At 46.2% G+C, this 17,994-nt stretch overlaps 1 protein-coding gene across 1 annotated transcript in view; it reads left to right on the top strand.

Moving 5' to 3' along the window:
• Positions 1-152: 152 nt before the first annotated feature.
• st7l (suppression of tumorigenicity 7 like) overlaps positions 153-17,994 on the top strand; it is a 30,936-nt gene continuing 13,094 nt past the window's right edge. Inside the window, exons 1-12 of the mRNA XM_061257209.1 lie at positions 153-321; positions 1,339-1,421; positions 1,665-1,824; positions 2,165-2,219; positions 2,411-2,526; positions 6,227-6,305; positions 6,907-6,995; positions 7,572-7,672; positions 8,514-8,628; positions 8,711-8,783; positions 10,128-10,230; positions 17,405-17,555. Coding sequence (XP_061113193.1) covers positions 153-321; positions 1,339-1,421; positions 1,665-1,824; positions 2,165-2,219; positions 2,411-2,526; positions 6,227-6,305; positions 6,907-6,995; positions 7,572-7,672; positions 8,514-8,628; positions 8,711-8,783; positions 10,128-10,230; positions 17,405-17,555 — 1,294 coding nt within the window. The remainder of the gene's footprint in view (positions 322-1,338; positions 1,422-1,664; positions 1,825-2,164; positions 2,220-2,410; positions 2,527-6,226; positions 6,306-6,906; positions 6,996-7,571; positions 7,673-8,513; positions 8,629-8,710; positions 8,784-10,127; positions 10,231-17,404; positions 17,556-17,994) is intronic.

Below are 17,994 nucleotides of genomic sequence, written 5' to 3'. Positions count from 1 at the left end.
CTATGACCGCTACAACAGTCATGGTATACTCGGCACTTCCCAAAGTCGGGTTTAGAACCTATGTTCTCTGGATTATGTTACAACGTATCGTTCCAAATGGCAGTCCTCCAGCATCCCATAATTCTTGTGTTTATACTGTCATCCAGTCAAAAATGGCGGACACCAGTAACAGTACCGCACAATCACCTGGATTTACAGATAAATTAAAATCATGGCTTTCTTGGTCATGGACGTACATATGGGCTATTTGGTTCGCCATGGTCCTAGTTCTGATCTACGTGCTTCGGAGCCCACTGAAGCTCCAGGAAACTCTGGCCACAGGTAAGAGTGTAAGCATAGCTGCAACGCTTGCTAGGTGGCTAGCTAATGTTAGTTGGCTAGCTGCAGCTAGTTTGTTGATCAGCGTTCGTCTAGTTGCTTGCCTGCTAAATGGTTAACAGCTACATTTGCTTAAATGAACAGAAAGCAGCGTAAGATTTGATATAAAACTCGTTTTTGTAATAAAGTGAGCTTTTGCTTACAGTAGTCGGAATGCTTTTGGGGGGTCGTTGTATTGCTAGCTACCGGTACGTTAGCTAACGTTAATTGTGACCCTTTCCGCTGTATTCATAGCGACAACGTTAGCTTATGACAAATGTAGTTTGCTAGACAGCTGTTCCTTGATGATTGATTCGCTCAATAAAATATCTCTAGCTAATGGTTGCGTTTGTCTTGCATATAATTTTAAATGGTATGACATTAACGGTACCATTGTGTCACAGAAACGTGCAAGAGTAATTCTGCAAGTCTGACAGCAAACATAAAAAGAGCTAAGTCATCAACTAAATATTATTTATTCTTGCAGACGTAAACGTTTGGAATCACAACTAACTTGGAAAAATAACCCGAATGGGAGAGTAGTTCACGGAGACGAGTAACTAACAGATTAGCATTCACAGAACGCGAGATAGCTTCTCACTTATGGAAAATAGAGCAAATAGCTTCGAACTAGAATGTAACTTGTACAAGCAATTTAATTGACGGTTTAAGACAAATGAACATAACACTGATCTACTAAAGCATTGCTATAAAAGCGTATTAAATAGCTGGTTAAGATTTTACAACAAGCTGTCAATGCAATGCTTAAATTGCCTGTTCATTTACGTGTTGTTTATGCCACTGGTTTGTATGAAATTACATCCAACTCTGATATGTTCCGGCAGTGGCATAACTTATATATTTGACTACTATGGAAACTACTTGGCAGTGACCCCCGACAAGTGACCAGGACAACGATACATGTGAAATTAAGTCGCTAGAGATTATGTGATGATCAGAGCACCATTTCCCCCCTTGCAGCTTCTGTCTTCCTGAATACACTGACGCCTAAATTTTATGTGGCACTTACTGGGACCTCGTCGCTAATTTCTGGCCTCATTTTGGTGAGTTTATACCGCAACGTCAGTTAAACATCTGTGATCAGGGTTGTGGGTTCAAGTGATAGGGCGAAATAGCTCCGGTAATGGATAACTTGATAAAATGCTTTTGATCGATCTTTAGTTATTCACTGTTTTTTTCTCTACAGTTCTCCTGCTGATTATTCATTATCTAGAACGTGTAACAGATACAGAAAGTGGCAAAATCCAGCTGCTCATTCTTTTTCCACATCTCTTCTGTTTTGACAGATATTTGAATGGTGGTACTTCCGGAAGTACGGTACTTCATTCATTGAACAGGTGTCTGTGAGTCACTTGCGCCCTCTGCTGGGTGGCGTGGAGAACAGTAGTTCAGCCGGTCTGTTCTCTTCTGTCAACGGAGATGCTGAACCAAGACCCAGCGTGTCAGGTACATTGAAGTTTGTTTAGCTCTTTTTCAATCGTAACTGACACATTTTCGTTATGTATTGTTATCACGTTATATTTAGTCTGACTCTGAGAGGCGGTGGAGATGAACCCAGTTCCCTTTTGCCACATACATGGAGTACTGTAGCCATTTTTCTGCCTTCATTGGCTGCATTAAAATACTTTATTTCGGCATACGTTTCAGCATGCTTTATTGCAAGAGAATCCGGTTACATTTTAAATAGGTCATAAACTGAACAAAGGATATATTTCTTGATTTACATGTCGATATCTCTGCATTTTTTGAATAGCTGTTGTGGTTGATGGTTATTCATGTCTTTCAGAGTGCAAAGTGTGGAGGAACCCATTAAATTTATTCAGAGGGTCAGAATACAGCAGGTACGTGTTGCTGTAATTAAAGTGAAGTTACTATTCGTCTAAAATGATACTGCTAGCAATATATCTACACTATCAAACCTTAAGGGGACATTCATAAGATTCATATTCATATGAAGCCCCAAAAAGGCACAAGCAGCCCTTTTCTAGTTGTCAGAAAGTAGCTTTTTTTTTCTTATTTTCCCCCATCCAAGGTATACGTGGGTGACAGGAAAAGAGCCGTTGACATATTACGACATGAATCTGTCAGCACAGGACCACCAGACCTTCTTCACCTGCGACACACAGCAGCTCAAGCCCGAGGACGCCGGTGGGTATTCTTTCTCTCACCCTCAGTGTCCTGAAACATTCTGTTTTCATTTATTCATTCATTTGCCATTTATGAATTCATTTGATGGGTTCAGGCTTGTTCCGTGTGCGTAGTTACGTACGTAATGTTGATGAACAAAACCTGCGTCATCCTGTAAGTGAGAGATAGGACATTGCATATAAGATGGACGTGTGCGTCAAGGCCGAGGTTAGACAGGCCACACGACCAGTGTGTTGAAGGTTTCTGTACTGTTGTTTTCCACACGTTGGCCTTTTCAGTTTATCTCAAAAATTATATTATTAACTTTTATGAGGCATTTTTTGTACAGTGGTGGTCAGGGGTGCCCATAATTCTGGAGCCCACTGTATGTAACTGACTCTAGATATGCAAATGCTTGTTCTCCTATCTGATAAGAAAGGTTGATCACATATCCAGAATTGGGAATATAGTAGAAACTCCCAGTTGACCCTTTGGATTGAGGGAGCCAGTCTTTCAAGTCCTCAAACTGTTGTCTGCTTGTTCCATTTCATAGAATTTATCAGTACAACGGAATGGTAGCATCCTTCTATACTATGGAATGGTAGAGTATTGTGCTGTCCTATGAAATTGTAGCATTGTTCTGTACAACGGAATGGGCACATCATTTTTGTACTACGGAATTATTAATTTTGTATTGTGGATTGGTAGTGCTTTTAGCCTACATTTATAGTGATTTTTCCCTAAATACACACTTCCATATTTCCTTGCCTTCACGGAATATGTCACAAGAAGAGCATGCTTCTTTCAATGGGAGGGCATTTTGCCGAATTTTAAAAGACAGTATGCTCTTGAAACTACTGTATGGAGCCTGTAGCCTAGTGGTTAAGGTACATGACTGGGACCTGGAAGGTTGCTGGTTTAAGCCCTGGTGTAGCCACTATAAGATCCACACAGCTGTGGGCCCATAAGCAAGGCCCTTAACCCTGCAGGGGGATTGTCCCCGGCTTAGTCTAATCTACTGTAAGTCACGTTGGATAAAAGCATCAGATAAATAACAAATTATTATTATTATTATTATTATTATTATTATTATTATTACTGCTTTTTAGTGCAAACCCTAAAGATGGTCACTGTGTGGGATAGCTGGTCACTGTGTGGACATGTAGTGGAGCCAGAAACACTGGGGGTTTTCAAGACTAGGCTTGATACGGCGCTAGATACTCTTTAGCATTTAGGCAAACTAAGCAGTTGGCGAGCATTGCTTGGCCGAATGGTCTGTTCTTGGCATTACGTTATCTTACGTTGCGTTGGGTTACGTTGAGTTACGTTAAGTTACGTTAAGTTATGTTATGTTATGTTATGGAACCGTGTTCCCATACTCTCTGCCCCTCTGGCGCGGGTTTAGAGCAGACTCTCCAGGGCAACCGCACGCATTCCGCAGCCCCTCCCCGTCCGGGCGGGTTATAAATGTGAGGGGGTTCAGGGGTCACGCCCGGAGCACGGAGGTTAATAGAGGCAAGCGGCAGACACTGATTTGACTGTCAGGGATTTAATTGAGTTTTGATAGGGTCACGGGCTGGAGCATAGCGAGTTAGGGGAAGGGAAGGGCAACACCCCGAGTCCAGTTCTTCACCTGAATGAAGTCTCGCCTGGGTGAGGGTGGGGGGGAGCGACTGCACACATTCAATTCAAATTTGTTGACTAGACATATTTATTTATTTAGTTATTTATATTTTGAATATAAATTACTAAATTAATTGCTCACTAGTTAGATTACACATGTTGCACATGTTATGACTTTGAATGTCTGGCATTACCACTGCAACGACGGCACATAGCCTAAGTAAAATCAGAGACTAAACTAACCTTACCAACCGCTATGACTATAATACAAAGGTCGGCTGATCCGATTCTTTGTGAGAATGGCTGCAGTGGCGAGTCGATCTGACCAATGTTAATCTGATCCCGATTGTGCGCATGCACTTCTGACCTGTTTAAATCAGGGGCGCCCAGTCACGTGTGACAGAGGGTCCAGAGTATTAAATCAGGGGCGCCCAGTCACGTGTCACAGAGGGTCCAGAGTATTAAATCAGGGGCGCCCAGTCACGTGTGACAGAGGGTCCAGAGTATTAAATCAGGGGCGCCCAGTCACCTGTCACAGAGGGTCCAGAGTATTAAATCAGGGGCGCCCAGTCACGTGTGACAGAGGGTCCAGAGTATTAAATCAGGGGCGCCCAGTCACCTGTCACAGAGGGTCCAGAGTATTAAATCAGGGGCGCCCAGTCACGTGTGACAGAGGGTCGAGAGTAGAGTTGCAAAGGTGGGGAATTTTCCAGGAAACTTTCAGAACTTTTCGTTCTGGAATTTGGGGAATTCTCATGACACCACACAAGTTCAATCTGAATCAAGTTCGGACTCTCCAGAGAAGGTTAAGCTAGCTTTGGGTATGATAGATAAAATATATATATTTCAGAATAAAATAAATGCAAATCATAAAGGTGGTGCAACCTGTTAATGAGTTTTAAGAAGGCAATTTCACATGGGTAATATGGGTTTTTGATATCTTTTTGTCATTAAATAGATAGATTAGCCTTGGTCAAGCAAGTCAGTTTTTAAGTTTTGTTTAGCCTTATTTTAGTCAAAGGAGGAAGTTAGTGGACATGCGGACAAGGGGAGTTTAGGTTGGTTATGTAGAATATTAAGCTTTTGCACCTTACAGTAAGTTATTCCCTGCTTTCTGGGGCATTAAAATCACACAAAACACCTTCGTGAAATAAGCATTAAAGGGTTAAATTTTCTCTGAACAGATAATAAAAAAGGGCTACAAAAAGACAGATGTATGATAATAAGGAAATGTATATTAAAAGTGAAAGTGGTGTGCTGTAGTGCAGGTTGCCAATTTGCGGAATACTTCTGCGCTCTCGCGGGTCTCTCCAGGGTAGGCAGGCAACCATTTTGGGTGGTCACTGCCCGCCCGTAGTTACGCCCCTGCGCAAAACATTTTACAGTGCTGAGGGGGAAGCTTGCCTGAACCACCACCAATGTGCAGCACACACCTGGGTAATGCACGGCAGCCATTTTGTGCCAGAACGCGCACCACACATCAGCTGAGGCGAAGAGGGAAATAGTTAATGTGAAATGTGTGTGTGTGGGAGGGAATGATACAATAAACCATATGGGCACACTTAAAAAGAATAAACGGTAAATCCTTTTCTGCAGTCCTCAACGGCCGGGCTGGTAAGCGGGCGTTGTGTAACGGGGTAATAAAGTTTTCGGCTGGCACCCGTGCTGATTAGAAGCCTGGGTTTGTGTGGAATGATGGGGGGACGGGGGGGAACGGGAGGAAGTCTGCAATTACCGTGCTGCCATCCGAGTGATTAACTGGTCACAGAATGACATCATGGGCTCTCGACCTGCCTGTCACTGCCAGCCGCCTCCCCCTCGCTCTGTGACCCCGCCTCCCCTCCCCTCCGGACATGTTAATGAAAGCCTGCACGCCTCGCCTGCTGAACACTGTTGGGCCCCGGACTGAGCGGCCAAGCTTGTGAGAACAGTCATGGGTCGCATAGTTTTTTTTTACCTTTTATGGTCTGACTGACACATATACCTGAGAGAAGTGTGTGAAACAGGTCTCTCTCTCTCTCTCTCCTCCCTCCCCCTCTTCCACTCTTCCTTTCTCTTCCACTGTCTCTCTCTCTCTCTCTCTCTCTCTCTCTCTCAGTGATGCAGAAGGCATGGAGGGAGAGAAACCCACAAGCCCGGATCAAAGCTGCATATCAGGCCATTGAGCTGAACAACGAGTAAGTGTCTCTCTCACACACACACTCACACATACACATACACACTCACATACACATACACACACATACACAAGCACATACACATATAGACACACATACACACACACACACACACACGCACACACACATACACACACTCACTTAGCAGATGCTCTTATCTTATGAGAATGACCTACAATGGCAGAGAGCGTGCATATGAAATGCTCACACACACAGTTTATATGGCTTTTTAGTTGCATTGTGTGTAAACCAGCATGTCGTCTCAGTGTGCTGTGTGAGCCCCTGTTCACAGAGTATGTCAGGTTGAGCGCTGTGGGCACAGCAGCATGTGGATTTGAACCTGCAGCTCTCGGTACACTGGGCTGCCTGTAGCCTAGCGTCTAAGGTACAAGACTGGGAGGGTTTGTGGTTCCACCCCCGGTGTAGCCACGATAAGATCCGCACAGCCGCTGGGCCCTTGAGCAAGGCCCTTAGCCCTGCATTGTGCTCCGGGGGGGATTGTCCCCTGCTTAGTCTAATCAACTGTAAACAGCTTTGGATAAAAGTGTCAGCGAAGTTACAAATGAAATGAAATGAAGCACCTCGCCGCTGCCCCCTGCAGGTGTGCCACGGCCTACGTGCTCCTGGCCGAGGAGGAGGCTACCACCATTACAGAAGCAGAGCGTCTCTTCAAACAGGCCCTCCGGAGCGGTGAGGCTGGGGGGCAGGGGGCCGGGGGCCGGGGGCCGGGGGCTGGGGGACTCCATGCCGGGAGGTGTTGGGTCGAGGGGAGAGGGAGCTGTTGGGTCAGGGGGAGGTGTTGGGGCAGGACAGATACTGCATCCCCTGCACAGCTACACAGTGTTGAGACCATACAGGGAGACACACCCAAAACTATCCCCCTTCACAGCCTCCATTTAAACGACTAGCTTTCCTTTCATTGGCTTCATAAGACATCATTCAGTGAGACCAGAACTGCAAATACAAGCCAATGATATTGTGACAACTCCCTAAAAAGGCAACGTATAGGTTTTCACAGGATTTCTTGTTGGGTATGAAGGGCATTAACAACCAACCTGCTAACGTGGCTAGTAGTAAACCATTTTGATTGTAATTACAAAACTATAATAAAAATGGCTCTTTGATTCTAAAAATGTTCTCTCTGCATGCATTTTTGATTGGCCCCCCATTTTGTTGGAAGCCGTCTGCTTGTTTTGTGTCCATAGAAACGGTAGGTTGACTGCGTTGATGGAGAAGCCCTCTTGAATGTTTTCTCTTTCTCCGCAGCTGGCAAAGACACCAATGTGCTGGTCTACATCAAGCGCAGATTAGCCATGTGCGCACGCAAGCTGGGCCGAATCAAAGAGGCCGTCAAAATGATGAGAGACGTGAGTGTCTTTGCTATCCGTATCCTGTTATTGTGAGCTGACTAGCACGCGCTCGACCCGATGTGTTTTACATTTGAGCGAGGAAGGAACCTCTGTAGCCACAGAGAAGAATGAACGCGTGCTCCCTACATCTCAGACTGAACCGTTGCTGAACAGTACAGGAGAATGATTACTTTATTCGCGCAAGATACAAGTGACATGTCAGCCATTTTGGCTCTTCATCGTATTTGTTGTAGTTCGATAGAGAGCCGCAATGGCTGAAATTTCACTTGTGTTTGGTGGTGATGAATGAATTACACTCTACAGCAAACAGTGTTTGAACTCATCATTTTATAGGGTTTATAAGTTAAATTCAAATAAACTTTGCATTTGCCTGTTGCCTTCAGCTCAAATAATAGCCCCCAGCAGAAAGGTAACTATTGCCCTTACAGAAGAAAAGCTTATGTAAAAAAAAAAAAATCCATACAGCACTCTCAACCGATCAAAATGACTGTCGTGCTATTGTTTTGATTCCCTATTAAAGCCCGACCAAACTTTCTTCATTTTTCTCAACCAAAGCCAAAACCACCCCTTAAGGTCTACAGTTTATAAATACCAATGTTTAGAACCCCTATTAAAAAAAACCTCACCAACTTTTCTCCCCTTGCGATTTTGGTGGAGCCACTTCATTCTGGGCTTATGACTGAAAGGGTTAATAAGTGTTAACGTGACTGAAAAATTTCAAGTTAATGTGAATGTTGTTGTAAATCGAGTGTAATTGACGTAAATACAGTGTAACAGACGTGAGGAGACCTAGTGACACAGCAGCTGCATTCAGTGACGTCTCCGCTCTTTTCCCCAGCTAATGAAGGAATTCCCTCTCCTGGGAATGTTAAACATTCACGAAAACCTCCTGGAGGCCCTCCTGGAGATGCAGGCATACGCCGACGTGCAAGCTGTGCTCGCCAAATACGACGGTAAGACCTGCCCAAACTACGCTTCGCCTGGCTTTGGGAAAAGACGAACCGTGCGCTTATTTTTGGCCTCTCGCTCTTGCAGATATTAGCCTGCCAAAGTCTGCCACTATATGCTACACATCGGCCCTGCTCAAAGCGCGGGCCGTATCAGACAAGTAAGTGTGCCTCCCCTTTTTCTTACTCTGTTGACATGGGTTGACAACTGAGCCGGAAGGTGCCGGAAAAAACGCTAGTGCCGTGACCAATAAAGAATTTCGGGTAAGGCTCTATTTTACAGCCCGTTAATTATATAGTACTTACTGGGTAAGTACACAGCAATTGTTAGGTGACTACTTTCAGTGGTAAGTACTATGAAACAAAGTAAGTACCATATGTAAATACTATGTAAGCCTATTTCATAGCACTTAGCTCTGAAATCAAAATAGTTACCAAATAAGTACCCGTTATTTACCCAGTAAATACTAGGTAATTGACTGTAAAATAAAGCATGACCGAATTTTGTGACCCAGGCAACTTCAGAGTCCGAGACCAGAGTACTGGAAAGGCTAAATTAGACTAAGACTAAATTAAAATTAAATTAAGTTTTTTTGTGCAAAACTAATTTTAGGCTATATCCTTGAAACCGGACAAACATGTATTTGCATGTATACAGAACAGGACAGCGACAAATGATCCACACTGAAGCGTCATCTTCAGATCCTCATCTGTTAAATGAAGTCGCAGATCTGCAATTACATTTTGAGTGCTCCGGAGTTTAATGTGGTGTCTACAGTGCAGTATTTGCACACTGGATCACTTTCTTTTCTTTTGCCTTTGTACTCCAGCACATTAGATTTGAAGTTAAAGAATTAATATGAGGTTAAAATTCAGACTCGCCTTTAATTTGAGGGTTTTTACATCCACATCGAGTCATCCGTGTATGGATTACACCTTTTTATACATACTGCCCCCCCCCCATTTTAGGGGACCAAAAGAAAGAAAGAGTCACCCATACCGGATATTGATGTAAATACCCTCAAATTAAAAGGGTCAGTCTGCCCTTTAACCTCATATTTATAGTTTCATTTCAAATCTAATGTGCTGGAGTACAGAGCCAAAGGAACAGAAACTGTACCAACTGTCCAAATACATACGGACTGCATGTTTGTGGTATTGTATGGTGTGGTCGGGGCTGAAACCCCATGACTTCGGGGTTTCCATAACGCAGGGGTGCACAACAAGGGCCCATCCGTTTCAGGATTTTGTGCCAACTTCTGGTCTTAATTATTTAATTGAGTCAATCATGTCTTATCTGAAGTGTGTATGATCACTGGCTACAGCTGCAGACTGCAAGTGTATCCTAATGATTATACTGTGCTCAAATACAGGCTTGAACCAGGGTAATTTATAGAGCTGTCCGCAAATTAAAAACAAGGCAATTGGTTGGAACAAAAAGCAGTGTGCAGACCGGCCCTCCAGTGCCCCCCCGCCCTAACGGTTGCCATGACGCCCCATGACAGGTTCTCGCCAGAAGCGGCGTCGAGGCGGGGCCTGAGCACGGCGGAGATGAACGCCGTGGAGGCCATACACAGAGCCGTGGAGTTCAACCCTCACGTGCCCAAGGTCAGTCTGGCAACCCTCACATGCCCAACGTCAGTCTCGCAACCCTCACGTGCCCAGGGTCAGTCTGGCAACCTCATGTGCCCAGGGTCAGTCTGGCAACCCTCACGTGCCCATGGTCAGTCTGGCAACCCTCACGTGCCCAACGTCAGTCTGGCAACCCTCACATGCCCAGGGTCAGTCTGGCAACCCTCACGTGCCCAATGTCGGTCTGGCAACCCTCACGTGCCCATGGTCAGTCTGGCAACCCTCACGTGCCCAACGTCAGTCTGGCAACCCTCACGTGCCCAACGTCAGTCTGGCAACCCTCACTTGCCCATGGTCAGCCTGGACAAAATTCCCCGTTGCCTTTTTTTTTTTTTTTACCTGCTTACCTGCCCTACTTCTGTCAGCCAGCAGGTGTCGTTGTTGCTTTAGGAATCAAACAGCAGGGTACCTCAGCAAATACCACTGACAGCGAGGGAAAGGTATCATGCACATTGTAATGTTGTGCGTGTACAGCGAGGGAAAAGGCTATTGTGTAACTGTTAAATTAATTTATTTAGATTTTTGTACTTTTTTTTTTCGTTCAGGCTGTGGCCTGCAACACAGTGCCCCCCCATTCAGGGCTGGAGTAGGGTGTAGCAGACCAAACCTGAGAGATTATTTCCCAGCAGCCATCTGGGGCCTGTATCGCAAAGCAGGATGACTGAGTTAGCCGGAGTTTCCACTTTCTCTCCTCTCAATTCAATTCAAGAAAGCTTCATTGGCATGACTGTAATCATAACGATATTGCCAAGGCAGGTAGTAATAACAACTAGGTAAAATATTATAAAATATGAACAGAATCATCATAGGTAACACATAGTTGATTAAGATAGAAAGATCTCTCCCCCTCTTTTTCTTCCCCTCTTTTTCTTTACCTCTCTTTATCTCTCTCCCTCTACTTCTCTCTCTCCCTCTCCCTCTTTCTCTCCCTCAGCTGTCAGTCTCTCTCGCTTTCTCTCTCTCTCCCTCTCGCCCTCTTTCTCTCTCTCAGCTCTCAGTCTCTCTCTCAATTCAATTCAATTCAATTTAATGAGCTTTATTGGCAGGAAATAGACAGGTAAATATTGCCAAAGCAAACATGAAACATACAAGTATCTCATCTATCAGTCTCTCTCTCTCTCTCTCCCTCTCCCTCCATCTCTCCTTCTCGCTCTCCCTCTCTCTCTCTCTCCCTCCATCTCTCCATCTCTCTCTCTCTCTCTGTCGGTGGGTTACCAGCGTACGGTCTTTGCTGTAACTGAAATCCACCACCTCTGAGCCGGCCGCTTGCACCAGCTCGGGTTTGGACTAGTGGGGCGGGGGGGCGGGGGGGGCTCAGAGTTCGGGCGTGTTTTCCCCGCCAGTCCGCCTGACCGGGCGTCTAAATCCCCCCCCCCCCCCGGCCTCTTCCCACGGGGATTAGGGCGGGGCGCCTGGCGCGGGATTCCGTCTCTCTGGGACCGTCATCGCACCCCGACCCCTCCCTTACCCCCAGCTCCTCCGTTCGGCCGGGCCTTTTGATGTCCGACGGGCGAACGAGCGACCCCCTCGGCGCATTTCGTGTTTGTCTTCCATCCCATAATACTAAGCGCACTCCTCGTCAACCCTACCCACCGGCTGCCCCACGGCTGACTCATAAACAGAGCTCGCCGCACTACAAGGTGTTTATCGCAAAGACAAACACGCCGGTCTGCGGCCTGTCTTCCCTCTCTTACCTACACCCCTTGTTGTGGAAAATAAACTCGTCGTTTTAATGGTAAACTGTCCAAACAGACGCTTTTCTCTTTTATTATTATTATTTTCTGAAGTGGTTCCCATGGCCCCGGCTGCTCGGCTGCCCCGGAATGGCCGCCGCTGCCCTTTGGTGTCAGTCTCTGCACTAAAACACACTGTATATCAGGAAACTGTCTCTCCGGGCTGTTAGTGGCAGCAGCGATCTGACTGAAGATCAAAGCGAGAATTCCTGCAGGGTTCACAAGGTGACTTTTTTGTTTGGCAAAGTGTTTCTAACTTTATTAGCCACTTTGCAGGGGATTATATATGCTCTCGGTTTTGGGTTTTTGACACACAGAGCAACCCCCTAATCCCAATTTTATTTGGATTTTCACAGAATTACAGCAACACTAAAAGTACTTATGTGGCTTACTGCAGTTTCGATGAAAGAGGACATTTTTAGGCAACCAAACACAATTGTGACGTATCGTGACAGCTCCCTGTTTGATATTTCAGATCATGTTCGAGGAACATTAAGGGTTTTATCCTCTCAGTGGTGCGCGTCCACCCAGACACACACACTTATGCTCGCACAAGCACACGTAGAAAAACGCACACAATGCTTACACACGTCGACATGCACTTGTTGCCGTACTGACATTTAGCAGACACTCTTAACCGCAGAGACTCACAATGCCCTGGACTCAAGATTTGACACTTTGAATCTCTTTTAAATCTCTATACAGCAGCTGTCAGCAGACGCTCTAAAATAATTTCTCCTGTCGAAGAAGATTTCACGATTGCCTATTTTCCTTCATGGAGTGTCGTTAATCAAATAAATTATTTGGTTTTTGTTTAAAAAAAGTTTTTATGTTCCAGTGATGGCCTTTGTTTAAATGTTTGGGAGTCAGCGTCAACAAACCACACACTCAACCTACACTCAAACTAGCCTCCACCCTAGTCAAACCTTTCATCTCATTTATCTTGTTTTACCACAAAATTCCTTGTTAAGAATTTTATATGGACTCATAATAATCACTGGGTAGTTGAAGCATTCATTTAAAAGATATATTAGTATCTTCTTGCTGTTCTGTCTGAAATCCTCGATGGTGGGCAACACTAAGCTGCTGAACTCTAACCGTGGTTAACATCTGCACACAGTTTGCAGACCTCCCCCGATTAAACCCCAGTCCCGGGCCCTCTTTCGGGGGGGTCCTGCAACAAGGGTGTCCGACCGTATCCGAAAAAAGGCCTGGGCGAGTGCAGGTTTTTGTTTTATCCCAGCACCAAAACACCCAATTCTACTTCTCAAAGTTGGTTGAAGACCACGTTGAACTAATTAGTAGAATCTGGTTGCTTAACGCTGGTCTAAAACAAAAACCTGCACCCACGTCAGCCCTTTTTGGATGAGATCGGACACCCTTGTTCTAATATTCATCGTATGGAATCAGATTTCCTGTTTCGTTGCAGGGGTGGTGTTGGGAACGAGGGATGGGAATGTGGAAGCAATGCCAAACACGTTGTAGGAAGTCCTCCGGAGCGACCTTTATTTTCCACCACCATTCAGCAAATTCAGCAAATATCCATCAGTGTATCCAAACACCCATCTCTCTGATGTAAAGCAACCGTAAACTCCCCGCACTGCTTTTCGGGATGCCCCCTCTCCCCCCAAACTGTCGGGGACGACCCTTCAAGGGAAGTCTTTGCTGATTTGCTGAAAAGACAAATGGTTGGGCCACATCCCAAAATGGCTCCCAATGGCTTTGCATCAAAGGAGACAGATTTATGGTTGCCAGATTATCACTGTTGAAGACCAGACAGGGTTTTGGGGTGGGGGCGGGTGGGGGTACACCAGGCCTGGCAAGATTATGGCTGGTAGGGCTGCACGATATATTGTATGTTTATCGCCATCATGATATGAACATGCAAGATAAACACATCGCAACAGACTGCTTGAACTGGCAGGAATAGTATTTATTTACTGTGACGTTCTGTTACATTGCCTGTTCATGTGCAAATTGTTCAGTCAAAGCATGTTGAAAATAATATGTATATCTATTTTTTTTAAGCAGTGGGCATAGGCTATTCGTTGTCTGGGGTCTATGTTAGCAGTGTATGTACCTAAAGCAGAAAGACATTAGAACTGTGGATACGTTAATATTTGTTGATGAAGTCATATCGTCGTTGCAGTATTCAACAACATTATCGCATATCACATATTTTCCTCATACCTTGCAACCCTTCAGGAGGTGTCACGCAGGGGGACGGTGCTAAATCTGCACTTGCGTCTTTTTGAGAGTTTGACGGTTTGACTCCGCCGAGCCCTGCACCCCCCCCCGCCCCCGCCCCCGCCCCCGCCCCCGCCCCCGCCGCCCCCGGTCTCTGACCCTGTCCGTTCTAATAAAGCTCTCTCCCGCGTCGGCCAGGCCCGCTCGACTGATCGAGCGCCAAGGCGACCCGCCCCCCCGGCCTCTGCGCCACGGCAACGGTGGATCAGCGACGTCATAAAGGGCCGCCGCCCTCCGCTGTTTTCACTTCCCGGCCGTCCGGGGGAGGTTTTCACCGCCCCGGGCCCAACGGCGTCCTATCGCCCCGCTACGCGTTTCCGTTCAACGAAGACCGGAGAGCTCAGGCTCGCTCCCGGGTGTTTTTCTCCCGTGGGGCCACCTCACATAAGTAGGCACGCGCGGTTACAATTTACACTTGCTTCTCGCGGGTTTGTGAGGTCTGTTTCATCGGTCATGGACTGTGGTTTTATCCAGAGCGGTTTACAGTCGATGCCTCTCATTCACCCATTCACACACGACAGTTACTTAGCAACAACGGTTAAATGCTTCCATGCAAGGCACCGACCAGGTCGTAGGGGTAAGTTGGGGGTTAGGTGTCTTGCTCAGGGACACTTCACTTCAACTCTCTAACTACTCTTAGCTCCTGAGCTAATGTTGCCCCAGCACTGACAGGTTGGCACTGAAAGAGTCCGTTGCTGAAAGGCTTTATCCTCAATGTGTGAAAATTCTCTGGTGGTTGAATGCAGACTATTTTTTGTCAAGTAATGTTCAAATGGTCTCCGCTCGGAAAAGGGAATGTATAGAGAGCGTTGCTTGTGTGACCGAGCAAAACATGGTCGCCGCGTTGCTCCTTTGCGCCGGCCGTTCCTGGATCAGCGCTGGCTTCTTCCTGGGCAGCCCCCATTACCCACCCCCGCCCCCGCCCCCCTGGTGCGGGCCCCTCGGAGTGGGGACCAGGGGGATTATGGGGGATTAGGAAGCCTGTAGCCCTCCGAAAGTGTCAGTCTGAGGCTCACGCTGCTGTGAACCAGCTCGGCTGCAAACAAACCCCCCCCCCCCGAACATTTCGGCAGAGCTCTGAGGATCCCCCTCTGCATGCTGGAGGGGGTCTGTGTCTATATCCTTCTCCACTCACCTGGAGCGGTAATGCCGGTGTGTTTTGTTTTAATTTTTTCATTCGACAACAGTCAGTCACATACATTCCTGCTACCAGAGAAACAGTCAGTCACACACACTCCTGCTACCAGAGAAACAGTCAGTCACACACAGTGCTGCTACCAGAGAAATAGTCAGTTACACATACTCCTGCTACCAGAGAAACAGTCAGTCACACACACTCCTGCTACCAGAGAAACAGTCAGTCACACACACTTCTGCTACCAGAGAAACAGTCAGTTACACACAGTCCTGCTACCAGAGAAACAGTCAGTCACACACAGTGCTGCTACTAAAGAAACAGTCAGATGCACACAGTGCTGCTACCAGAGAAACAGTCAGTTACACATATTCCTGCTACCAGAGAAACAGTCAGTCACACACACTCCTGCTACCAGAGAAACAGCCAGTTACACACACTCCTGCTACCAGAGAAACAGTCAGTTACACACACTCCTGCTACCAGAGAAACAGTCATTCACACACAGTGCTGCTACCAGAGAAACAGTCATTCACACACAGTGCTGCTACCAGAGAAACAGTCAGTTACACACACTCCGGCTGCCAGAGAAACAGTCAGTTACACACACTCCAGCTTCCTGAGAAACAGTCAGTTACACACACTCCTGCTACCAGAGAAACAGTCAGTCACACACAGTGCTGCTACTAAAGAAACAGTCAGATGCACACAGTGCTGCTACCAGAGAAACAGTCAGTTACACATACTCCTGCTACCAGAGAAACAGTCAGTCACACACACTCCTGCTACCAGAGAAACAGCCAGTTACACACACTCCTGCTACCAGAGAAACAGTCAGTTACACACACTCCTGCTACCAGAGAAACAGTCATTCACACACAGTGCTGCTACCAGAGAAACAGTCAGTCCCACACAGTGCTGCTACCAGAGAAACAGTCAGTCACACACACTCCTGCTACCAGAGAAACAGCCAGTTACACACACTCCTGCTACCAGAGAAACAGTCAGTTACACACACTCCTGCTACCAGAGAAACAGTCATTCACACACAGTGCTGCTACCAGAGAAACAGTCATTCACACACAGTCCTGCTACCAGAGAAACAGTCAGTTACACACACTCCTGCTACCAGAGAAACAGTCAGTTACACACAGTGCTGCTACCAGAGAAACAGTCAGTCACACACAGTGCTGCTACCAGAGAAACAGTCAGTCACACACAGTGCTGTTACCAGAAATACTGGGTGACTGGTGCTTTACACTTGAGTGTTTTTGCCAAGACGCACCTTTTCATGCTGCACCTTTCCCCTCCCCTCCATACCTCCCTGTAATATATAATTTGCCATGTAAGCTATCTATTGTAATTATCGCACTTATTTATACTTATTTTACTATTCTTCGTGTTATACTTAACAAAACTTCTTGCCAAAACTGTTTTATTGCTACTTCTTGGTCAGTTTGTATTGTGGTTAATCTACAAGGGTTCAGATTTTTACCTATTTTCTCACTTCTAGCACATGGAACTGAACTTCTCTCTCCGGTCTTTCAGCGCTTGTCCCTGGTTATGGTTTTCCATTTTATTGTACATCGCTCTGGATAAGAACATCACTGGTGTGAGGCGGTAACATGCTAACCTGACACAAGGCACTGCTAGGAAATAAGTAGCGAGTGCTAAACACAGGCTGCTTTCGGAATAGCTCTCATTCACTCCCTCCCCATACACTACAGAGGGAAATCTACATCGCTTGTACCCTACATTGTGTCTTGGTGCATTGTGGGGAATATTGAATAAACTATTTCTATAGTGTAAATTCAATCACCCTACAAAATGGCCGCTCTCCTAAATACTGGACTATGTAGTGTATAGGGACCCATTCCAAATACGGCCAAGGTTAGGGCAGAAGTCCAAGCGCCACCATCTTGTTTTGGATGAAGATGCTTTGAATTTGGATGTAGTGGTCCTCCACACATGGACCCTGACATACCTACTCTTATTTTGTATGCGTTAACTCTGAGCCCTGTTCCGTTCCTCCCAGTATTTATTAGAAATGAAGAGCCTGATCCTGCCGCCAGAGCACATTCTGAAGCGGGGGGACAGCGAGGCTGTGGCCTACGCCTTCTTCCACCTGCAGCACTGGAAAAGGGTGGAGGGGGCCCTCAACCTGCTGCACTGCACCTGGGAGGGAAGTACGTACCACCACTTCCTGTTCCCCACTTCCTGTTTCCGTTACACCTCACGCCTCAGCCAAAGATAACGCTTTATTTTACAGCACGTTAATTACCTAGTACTTACTGGTTAAATACACAGCCACTTGTGTAATTACTAGGTAATTACTTTGATTTCAGTAGTAAGTACTATGAAACATGTGGGGCGACATTGGCTCAGGCGGTAAGAGCAGTCGTCTGGCAGTCGGAGGGTTGCCGGTTCGGTGCCATCCTGGGTATTTTTGAAGTGCCCCTGAGCAAGACACCTAACCCCCAAATGCTCCTGACGAGCTGGTTGGTACCTTGCATGGCAGCCAAACGCCGTAGGGGTGTGAGTGTATGTATGAATGGGTGAATGAGAAGCATCAATTGTACAGCGCTCTGGATAAAAGGCGCTATATAAATTCCAACCATTTATCAT

Source organism: Conger conger, chromosome 10 (assembly GCF_963514075.1).
Source record: "Conger conger chromosome 10, fConCon1.1, whole genome shotgun sequence".
NCBI lineage: Eukaryota > Metazoa > Chordata > Actinopteri > Anguilliformes > Congridae > Conger > Conger conger.
This window is presented reverse-complemented; position numbering and strand designations above follow the sequence as displayed.